At 53.1% G+C, this 10682-nt stretch overlaps 1 protein-coding gene and 1 long non-coding RNA gene across 3 annotated transcripts; both read left to right on the top strand.

Annotated features, from left to right (window-relative positions):
- The first annotated feature begins 815 nt into the window (after positions 1-815).
- Positions 816-7369, top strand: LOC142922517 (U3 small nucleolar ribonucleoprotein IMP4-like). Of its 2 annotated transcripts, XM_076063319.1 has the most exons (6): positions 816-1016; positions 2125-2311; positions 3781-3882; positions 4185-4265; positions 5179-5288; positions 6544-7369. In XM_076063319.1, exons 5-6 carry the CDS (start codon positions 5238-5240, stop codon positions 6715-6717), a joined length of 225 nt encoding a protein of 74 aa, XP_075919434.1. In that variant the 5' UTR covers positions 816-1016; positions 2125-2311; positions 3781-3882; positions 4185-4265; positions 5179-5237; the 3' UTR covers positions 6718-7369. The 2 variants fall into 2 exon arrangements, with proteins under 2 accessions (XP_075919434.1, XP_075919435.1); XM_076063320.1 differs by lacking the exon at positions 816-1016 and having other exon boundaries at positions 1089-2311.
- Positions 7370-7929: 560 nt separating this feature from the next.
- Positions 7930-10083, top strand: LOC142922516 (uncharacterized). The gene is made up of 2 exons (XR_012940115.1): positions 7930-8204; positions 8638-10083. It is a non-coding gene; the product is annotated as an uncharacterized LOC142922516 (long non-coding RNA).
- Positions 10084-10682: the final 599 nt, after the last annotated feature.

Here is a 10682-nt window from a genome sequence, read left to right as displayed (position 1 = left end):
ACGAACCCTAAAAACACCACCACCAACATCAACTCCACCACCACCAACACCACTACCACTAACACCACCACCACTAACACTACCACCAATAATACCACCAATAATACCACCATCACTAACACGACCACCACTAATACCACCAACACCACCATCACTAACACCAGCAACAATACCTCGAACAACCACCACCACTAACACCACCATCACTAACACCACCACCACTAATACCACCAACATTAACACCACCACTCCTCCTCCTGCTAATACAGGACACCAAAGACAACGATCCTCATAGAGCCTTAACAGGCTGTAGGGGCAAGTGCTGTTAGCAAGCAGTACGTATGAAGGCCGGCACGGTAAACGAAGGGGTGGGTGGTTAGCACCACGCCCGACCGCCTTTGTCTCCCCAGTGGCGATGTTTACGCATCGCACCAGGTACTCATTTGAGACCGGGTCACTGCTACACACAGACTCACACAGACCCACACACACGTACACAGACTCACACAGAGACTCACTTAGAGAGACTCACACACAGACTCACATAGAAAGACTCACACCACCACCGCCACCACTCACCCACAGCTCGGTTCCACGCCTAACGGCCAAACTGCCAGGGGAAGCACGTGGCGCGAGACGCGGCGTGGTGTAATAGCCATTAGCTCCTCCCCCTCACCTAAGCTCCTCCCCCATGCTCCCTCTTTCCCCCCCTGCCCCTCCCCCTTCACAACCCCCCCCCCCCAACATCCCCCCCCTCGCGACCCCCCTTGCCCCCCCTGGCAACCCCCGCCCATGCTCCCCCTCAAACCCCCCCCCCCCTCACGCCCCCATTGCCCACCCCCCTCCCCCCGCTGCTACTTACAGTCAGGCAGGGGGCGAGTGGAGGCGGCGCGCGCTGTGGATTGTGGGTGGCGAGCGGCTGATTTGGTTTCCCGCTCACGGCCACCGTCAGTGGCTCGCGAAAGCTTCTGAAGCGGCGGCTCGCTGGGCCTCCTCTACGTCGACTCAGCCTGAAGGTGAGAACCTCGCGCGGTGTGCACACATCAGCAGTGGCGGCGGTGGTGGGGGGAGACAGAGGAGGAGGCGCCTGGCCCACAGCCGTCACGTCCTAGACGCCTGCTGAGTTCACGGCGCTGCTTCAAGCAGAGCCCGGCCCTGCTGCTGCTGATGATGAGGCGCTGACGGTGGAAACCGGCCCCAGAGTGGCCCTCGTGTTGAGCCATAGCTGATGAGAGGCACTCCCAGACTGCCGTGTGTTTTTATCCCTGGAGGGACGGGTTTGTTGTGGATGCGAATCGCCTGCTGCTGGAAAAGGCATCCACTAGAGGCCGCTATATAGAGGTATTTGGTCTACTCTTCCACGCTGGTCCGGACGTGTTGGAGCAAAGTGGCCATGCCCACACTTTACCCCACCACACGCAGGGCGTTAGCTCGCTGGATTTGCAATGCAGAGGTGCAGGTTAGATTTCATTCCCACTCACACCCACCGACACTCACTCAGCCACCCACTCAGCCACTCTCTGGGCATCTATGAAAAAGAGCTTCATAGCTCATCGGATTCCTCCAGCAAAAACATACTGATTCTCACCCACCCACTCAGCCATTGACCCACCCACTCTGGCACTCATCCACTCACCAATTCACTCAGCCACCCACTCGGCCACCCACTCAGCCACCCACTCTCTCACCCACTTCGTCACCGGTCACCCACTGCCACCCACCCACTTGGTCACCGGTCACCCACTGCCACCCACCCACTTAGTCACCGGTCACTCACTCTGCCACCGGTCACTCACTCTGCCACCCACCCACTCTCTCACCAACCCACCGACTCTCTTGCCAACCCACCGACTCTCTCGCCAACCCATCCACTCACCCACAGGGAGACACAAGGAGACAAGGGGACCCACATGGTGTGAGAGTGTATCAGCATCATTGTGGTTGTTGTGGTGGTTATGTTGGTTGTTATGGTTGTGGTGGTTATGGTTATATTTGTGGCAGTAGTGTTTATACTTGTGGTTATGTAGCTGGTGGTTATGATTATATTTGTGGTTATGGCGATTATGGTCGCAGTGATTGTGATTATATTTGTTGTGGTTATAACCCGCGATGTATTTCGTCGAGGATGGATACCGCCGCGTGCAGGAGTTGGGCGAGGCGGGAGTGAGCCACCTGAAGCGCCCTCTCCGACGGTGGTGAGCCGCCGGGCGGCCGGGCAGTGAGCAGCTCGGCCGTCGTCGCTTCTCCTCCCCCTTCCGGGGCTGCCAACCCCAGTGGTGTTGAGTCGTCCTCCTCTTCCACTGGAGCCCTGGTACGAGTTTTTCTTCGCGTCTCCATTATAGCGATTCATCTTACTATTTGGCTACTTCTGACGCCAGTTGTAGTGGGTGGAACGGAGAGCGAGACTTCTTACCGAAAGAACCAAAGAGTATGAACTTATATGGTTTATTTCATCTATTTTTAGTGGTTTGCTACCATTCCCTTTGCACTCCTATCGTTTTTGTATTGTTTGTTGTGACGTTTGACCCCGTGCCCCCTACTGGCACATCTGTGATCAAAGAGCTTTATAGCTCATTGGATTCCTCCAGCACAGAATCAATACCGATTCTGATGAGACCGGAACGAACACGTTTGAATCGAATCGCGTACTTCGCTTTACTAAAATAGTTGTGGAATCGATTCTTGTGGAATCTGTTCTCGTGGAATCGAATCATCGATATTAATTACAGAGATTCACCATCGATATTAATTACAGACATTAATCAACGACGTCGCTAGGAGTATCGTGGTGCCGCTCTGCAAACCTTCGGGCTACTATCAAAGGTTTGTTCATGAAGCCATCCAGATATATAAACACAGACATAACTTCAACCGAGAAGATGGATACAAATTGAGTAATCATTGGAAGAATGTTATTAACCAGGTAAAACCTTAACTGCTTTATGGTGTTGCCTTAACTTTCCGCATCTCTAATTTCTTAAGCTTCCCACTCCCAGCCCCGCTCTCTTCAGCACTCCCCTCCTCATACCCCCCCCCCCTCTCTATCTCTCCTCCCTGATCCTCCCCCCTTCTCTTACCTATATAGTCTCTTGTTTACAGCAGCTCTTTTGCCCACGTCGGCAATTGTTTCTTGCTGTGGTTTGTCCCACCTGATGATGGACGCTTGTGTTGCGCCCGAAACGTCGTGATTTAATTTATTTTATATTTTATGCCTATATGACTTTACCGAAAGAACCAAAGAGTATAGCGCAAGAGAGTTTGTGTAGGTGGGAGCGGTGGTGTAGCACAGTCGGGGGCACAGGTGGTGCATCGGCCAGTCATCTCAGTCAAGCAACCAATGGCAACCTGGGTCTGTCTGTCTGTGACCTCCTGCTGCCAGCGGGCGTTCGACGCTTCATGTGGCCTTAACCTGCACATAGCCTGGCACGAGCGCCGTGGTGACATCTCCACCACTTCGTGGCGAATGGCGGTTGTTGTTTATGGTCGTCTCGCGATTAGCACTACGCTGCACTACGAACCCAGCGACCCGAGTTCAATTCCCGCTCATGGCCAACACTGGTGACGATTCCGTTCCTGGGCCTCCCCTTGGTCAACTCAGCCTCAAATGAGTACCTGGTGCGTTGTGTAAACATCGCCACTGGGGAGATTAAGGCGGCCGGATGTGGTGCTGGCCACCTACCCCCCTTCGTGTATCAAAGCTGCTGCTCGTTAACAGCACTTGTACCCGACAGTCCTGTCGAAGGCTACATGGGGGATCTTTGTCTTTGTTTGGTGGTGCAGCTGAGGAGGCGCAACTGCACGGCGAGTACCTCTACCGCAAGGCGCAGGAGGCCAAGAAGATCCTCGTAGAGGAGAAGGCGCGGCTCAAGAGGGCGCTCGATGGTAACGGGCGGCGAGACGGATCTAGAGATGGGGTCGCGACGACAAGACGGACGAGAGACAGCGAGACAGACTAGAGACATTGAGACACGCAAGACAGACTAGAGACGGATCTAGAGACAATGAGACACGCAAGACGGACTAAGATGGGACAAGACGGTCTGACAATACAGGCGAGAAGACAACCGCGCGTGGAAAGCGTTTCCAAATGAATCCATGCGTGCGCATGATTTTTCTTCCTTGTTAATTCTCTCCTGCCCGCCCCCTACCCACTGCCCCCTGTCCCCCTGACGTCGTCACCGAAGAAAACCTGGTGCTGCCTACGGACCTGCGGTGGGAGGCGCTTGAACTCCAGAAGGCCGTGGAATTCGACCAGGGAGGGGAGGGTGATCTCACATCCCTCACCATCACGTCTCCTCGCATCTTTCTCTCTCTCTTCCTTCTCGCGAGACTCTTGAGGCAGGGGGATAAGCGTCGCGCGTCTCCGCCCGCTAGACACGCCGAGTCGGCGTGCATCCCCGGCTCGCCGTCGGTCCTTCCTGCCAAGCGGTGGCACCGCGTTTTGCCGCGGAGGTTCGCGGTTCGAGAACGGCGGGCCCTCAACCCCCCCCCCCCCCCACCGGTTTAATGGGTTTAATGCCGCAGTTGCGTTGACCGTAAATACTGCACGGCGATTGCTTCCCAAGTGGACTTTGAAAAATCCCGTGGCGTGAACGTGGAAAAAGAGTCGGCCGTGTGTGTGTGATGGCTGGTGTAAATTTTGGTGGAATGTCAAATGAAGGCCGTGGTCACCACATAACGTGTTCTTCTGGAGCAGTCTTCCTTCTGGAGCGGTCTTCCTTACAATATTAGGAAGCCACTGGAGCTTTGCACTTTTAAATCATCGTCTAGATTGACAAACTCATTTCTTGAGAACTACTTTTTGTGGTTAGTTTGTCACACTTCCGATTACCACGGTTGGCTACGTGCTGTAACAAAGAGGTTTAACATGCACTGACGCACTCATTCACTCACTCATCATTTTACTCAATTTACCCACTCACCTGCCATATCACCCACCCACTCTTGCAATTGGGACTCATCCAGGTCTCATTATTGCTCAGCTCGCTACACAAAATCAACGCGATCACTGCAGAGTGATATTCTCAACCATTCCTGGTCGCTCCTTCCATCCACCCACACACACACCTGCACTCACCTGCACGGTGAAGTATGGCAAATGATAACCTACCCTCTCCGTCCCCCCTGCCCCATCTACCACCTCTTTCTATCCACCCCCCCCCCCCCCCGTGTCAGTAGGAGTGAGCAGCCACATGGATGACGAGTACCGCTGAGCCGGCGTGAAGGACCCACACATCATGGCGACGACCTCACGCGACCCCAGCTCCCTCCTCAAGCAGTTCATCAAGGTGCGGGCACGGGGTCGCAGGGGCTACAGGGTTTGGGGTCACACGAGGAATGTGGGTCCTCGTGTATTGCATGTGTACAAGCGCGCAAAGACAGAGGTCCCCCATATAGCCTTAACAGGTTTTTGGGACAGGTGCTGTTTGCGAGGGTGTAGGTGGCTAGCACCACAACTGGCCACCTTTATCTCTCTGGTAATGATGTTTAAACACCACACTAGGTACTCGTTTGAGGCTGAGTTGATCTAGGGGAGGCCCAGGACCAGTTCAGATAATCGCCACTGGTGTTGGCCATGAACGGAAATAAACCTCGGGTCACTAGGTTTGTGGGGCAGCATGCTAACTGCTAAATTACCGCACACACACACGTGTTCTCTATCGGCTTTAGAATCAGTTCCTTGCACCTCACACGAGTCGTGTCGACCAATCATCGGGCTTGTGCAGTGTGAGACAACTCGCATCCGTTGAGTTAACCAGAAGAAATCTGGTTGTTGATGAAAGGTGGAGGCTGTGTGGTGGGGGGGGGTCGTAAGTGGTGGAGCGTTGGACACTTTGGTTTGGTGCATGCAGCTTTTGTCAACTTCATTCCTCGCGATTCAGTCCGCCTTTTCGCGATGACCGATCCCTTCCATTCATCGAAAATGTATCTACTGTAGCACTACGCACGGTCGGTGGTCACGGAAAGATGTACCATTGGGGGCGCCACTGTGGCGAGATGTTAACTCCCTCACCTGGTATACAGGAGGTCGCAGGTTCAATCCTGACCCTGATGCCTGCTGTATATTTGGAGTTGCGTGCCTCTTTCCGAGGAGTCGCGTGGATTTCTCTCCAGGTCCTCCGGTTTTTCCCTCCGCATTTAGAATCAACGTCCGTTTAAGAGTATTTGGCTGCTATAAATTTCCACATGGCGATAAGCCACTTAGTTGAGCTATGATTTGTGGCCAGGTCGCTTCTGGAAAAGAGCTGCATAGCTCAGTGGGCCTTACCTGGTAAAATAAAAATAGTAAAGTTTTTCCAATGGTGCATCCCAGTTGTGCCAACACGGGGTTTGGCGACCCCGTATACCGGCACGGCTCGGCTCGGCTTCCGCAATGGAAAAAACAAACAACACAACCCGAGTCGGATACAGTGGGGGGGCGGGGAAGTGGGGGGGGCGAAAGCAGCGTGGCCGGGACGGACGCCGGTGGGAAGAGCGGACTCGGCGTGTGACCGCTTGCTGTCATGTTACCACACCACCACCACCCTCCCACCACCACCGCAGGAGATGAAGCTGATCCTGCCGAACGCTCAGCCGATGAACCACGGAGGCCACAAGCTGCAGGCGCTGGTGTGGGCGTGCTGCGCCAACGCCGTCAACGACTTCATCGTCCTGCATGAGCACCGCGGTATGCCAGGCACGCGCACGCACCGCAGTCGACAAAGCTCCCCCGTGTAGCCTTTAACAGGCTGTCAGGGCAAGTGCTGTTTGTCGAGCGACCTACGAAGGCCGGCAGGGCACACGGCGGGGTGGGTGGTGTGGTCATTACCGCATCTGGCCCCTTTTGTCTCCCCACTGTCGATGCTTGGACACACCGGAAATCGAAGTCAGGTCACCGGATTTGTAGTGTAATGAGATAGCCACTCCGCTCCCGCTCCCCGGTGTGATGCATGGTGTGACGTGTGTGATGCGGTGCAACAGACGGGGATGGAGGTGTATTTAGCTGTGCGTACGATGTGCGGTGTGTAGTATGACGCTGCAGACATGGAATTGTGGTGTTTTAACTGTGTATGTGGTGTGATGTGGTATGATGCCGCAGATGGAAGGGCAGTCTGTTTAACTCTCCAGTACAGTCTGTGTGACACCTGTGGTGTGTCTAACTTTCCGGCATGCTGTTCATGTGACACGTGGTACGATACCACGGTGTACTTGACACTCTCGAGCGTGGTGATGCGGCACGACATCCGGACGTGGACATGATGTCCGAGGCATTCCCACACCTCGTGATGCACAACTTCACGTCGCGACTCGGAAAGAGGGTGCGTGCGGGCACCGTGCCAGTCTCACCCACATCTTCCTCCCCCATCCCCAAAGCACAAAGATCCCTCGTATAGGCTATAACCCTTTCTCATTTCCATGATGTACATATACGTCGTCGAAACGGAACCGTAAGAAAAACTCAAGTACGTCTTCTGACTTGAAGACATACCTTTTGTTCCCATAAGACTATGCGGGAGGGCGTGTGGCACAGTTTTGTTCCATAGAGTGCCGGTCGTGTCACTACGGTTCTCTGCGGTGAGGGCAACGCCTTTTAAAAACAGCAGCGCTACGCCTCTATAAATAAAATTAACGCCGAGCCGCTCGCGCGTACCGAGATTCAGCGGTGAACGTGACACCTACCACCCGGCAACTTGCAGATGTCTCGGAATGGGAAAGAGTGAGCAGACTTTTGGGCCAGGTGTGTGTGTCCGCCTGTATATTCGGAGTTTGCATGTTCTCCTCCTGGTCACTTTGATTTTTCTCCGGGTCCTCCGGGTTTTTCCCTACGCATTTAGAAACTTGAATTTCGAGTATTTTGCTGCTATACATTTTTATGTGAAAAAGAGCTACATAGCTCAGTGGTAAAATAAAAATAGTTTAGTTTTACTTTAGTTTTCGAGCAACAGTACAGAGTTTTTATTTAACGCCATCTCTGAAGCTGAAGGCGCGTAATGTTGTTCATTTGTTAATGCATCCGCAGTTTTAAACAGGGTGGCCGCTGGCCTCTAACTGGCAAACGTCTGCGAGGACGCGTAATGAGAGTCCAGCGCCGTCCGTGTGACTTGCCGCGACCCCTCCCGTGACTTCTGTGCCCCCCTTCCCCCCTCCCAACAGGCACAACGTCTACAAGCGCGACGGCAAGGACATCGAGTTGAAGGAGGTGGGACCGTGATTCGAGATGGAGCGTAAGTCTGCCTGACACATTGTTACTCGTCTCCACTTTACACCCCAGCAGAGGCGGTGGAAATTCCACATTCCTTGTGGACTTCCCTAGGAAGTGGTTGTAAATTTTATCGACCCCTGAGAGGATGATGGGCTGAATGTAAGAGTCTAGCCTCGGGCTAGGTGGCCCGCGGGTGACTTGTAGAGCGGATCGGAACTTGAGTCGGTGGGGTCGCTGCTCTGATCACATTTGCTGTACCGTGACCCGACTCGCATTCCCCCACCCCGGATGCGATGTGTAAATTCAAATATGATCGGACGTAATGCTGGCCACCCACACCCACCCCTTGGTGTGCCGTGCTGGCTTTCCTACATGCTAACACACGAACAGTGCTTTTCGCACGCCGTCTGTTAAAGGCTGCATGGGGGGGATCTTTGCTTTTGTGTGTCGCGCAGTCTATGAGATTAAACTGGGCACGCTGGACAACGCGGCCACCGCCGAGGTGGAGTGGCCTTGGCGACCGTACATGAACACGGCGAAGAAGAGGAAGTTCCTGAGCGTGGAGTGAGGGAGGGGAGCGACTTCCCCCCCCCCCCATGGGCCTGGGGGGAGGGGCATTGGGGGGGGAGTTTGTCCCTGGAAAGCCGGAGTTGGAGTCGAACCTCGCGGCGCTCTCCGCCGAGGCTCGAGACGTTGAGGAGAGGTCGCCGCGTGGATAGGGCAGTGCGTGAATCGCTGTTCCAACCGTCGTCACACACGCGCATTATACGCGTCACACACACATTGCGGATGTACATTTATCAAACACAAACATGCACATCGTCGCATGCGTCGCACACAGAAGCACACAATTGCACAAAAAGACAAAGGTACTCCGTATCGCCGTTAACAGATTGCTGGGGCAAGTGCTGTTAACGGGTAGCACCTATGATGGCCGGCATGGCACAGAAGTGGTTTTGTGGCCAGCCCCACGTCTGGCTGCCTTTGTCCTCCCCAGTTTTGCGATGTTATACACACCCCACACCACGTACTCAGATGGCTGAGTTCGTAGTGCGCTAACTGCTGCACCACCGCTCCCCAAACGGTGTACATACACGCGTACACAAAACGAAACATTAACATTTATTTAAGTAACAAAAAAGAAAATACCAAGTCAGGCAGATGGAGAAAGTGGCGTGTCGCCGTGCACAGCACCGCTCTCGTAGCTACTCACCTAGGGTGGGAGCTCTTGGCTTCAATGCCACCCGGGATGTTTAGATGTGAAAACCTGCCATAAATAATATTTTTGGGAAGTCACAAGCGCCTTAAGTTGCATCTCATCTCGACCATTTTAATGGGCACCCCCCCCCTGTAGCTGTCCCCCTGTGGCACAAAATAAACTAACAAAACTAATCTCTTTTTATTTTACCAGGTAAGGCCCACTCAGCTGTATAGCTCTCTTTCAGGAACGACCGGGCCACAAATGAAAGCGCTATAAAGTGGCTTGTCACGCAGAAATATATAGCAGCCAAATACTTTTAAACGCATGTTTCTAAATGTGGAGGGAAAAACCGAAGGACCCAGAGAAAAATCCACGCGGTCACAGGGAGAACATGCAAACTCCAGATATACAGGCGTCGGGATTTAACCCACGACCTCTATACCAGGCGAGGCCCCAAGGTGAATCAGCACTTGGCCTGCGAGCGGGTATTATTAGTCTGTCAGTAGGGGGTAATGATTCCGGATTTCAGTCTCAATTGAAACTGAAATCTGGAACACTTTTGTCATATTTTGCTCGTATAAGTGTGTTCATAAAATACAAGTTTGGTCATTGAGAGAGTTATAAATGTCCTATACGCATTTCATGTTTATTGTGTTTATTGTATTTAATGTATGAAGAAAATACAATTTTGTATATGCTACAGTATGTTTCACACGTTATTCAGTGACACTGCATATGACGGGCAATGTTTGGGGCAATCGGCCTTCAACATGGAAAATACATAGAGGCCACATGACCCGTGGCCACCGCCACTTCAACCGTGGCCCCACCACTTCAACCGTGGCCCCATTGGCACGTTGATGTGTGGCTCTGCCTTCACCTGTGGTGAGAATGAGACCAGAAAAATTACAGGAGGTCGACTCCATATGAGTCCGTCACGCTCTGGATTTCGCTAATGGGACGTCGGATGAAAATAAAACATGGAAGCGACAAGTTTCTTCTCTGGCGAGGACATTCCCACAAGATTGCCACCTTTCCCAATTAATGGAATTTGCCCCAACATCACCCTAATCCAAACCAGCAGGAGCTGAAATCTTCCAGAAGGTTCAGGATTTATTGGTACAATCGTTCGGATGTTGGTGTCCGCATGGACTTGCATTTAAAACCCCCGGTCCGCTTGACGTCTTTTAAACAATACCTGTGGTCGGGTCCGCTCCCCCACCTTTCTATCCCCTGCTTTTTTTTTTATAACCGGTGTAGTATATGTTGACGGTGTGTGCGTGTATCACAACGCGATGT

This window comes from Petromyzon marinus, unplaced genomic scaffold, assembly GCF_048934315.1.
Source record: "Petromyzon marinus isolate PM22_M1 ecotype Great Lakes invasive population unplaced genomic scaffold, UKy_Petmar_22M1.pri1.0 PM_Scaffold_1, whole genome shotgun sequence".
NCBI lineage: Eukaryota > Metazoa > Chordata > Hyperoartia > Petromyzontiformes > Petromyzontidae > Petromyzon > Petromyzon marinus.
Note: the sequence above shows the minus strand (reverse complement) of the source record. Positions and strands in the feature narration are given on the sequence as shown.

Coding starts and splice junctions, on each gene's coding strand:
- LOC142922517 (XM_076063319.1), top strand. CDS start 5,238: ATGGCGACGACCTCACGCGACCCCAGCTCCCTCCTCAAGCAGTTCATC. Junction 5,289..6,543: donor TCCTCAAGCAGTTCATCAAG/GTGCGGGCACGG, acceptor CCACCACCGCAG/GAGATGAAGCTGATCCTGCC.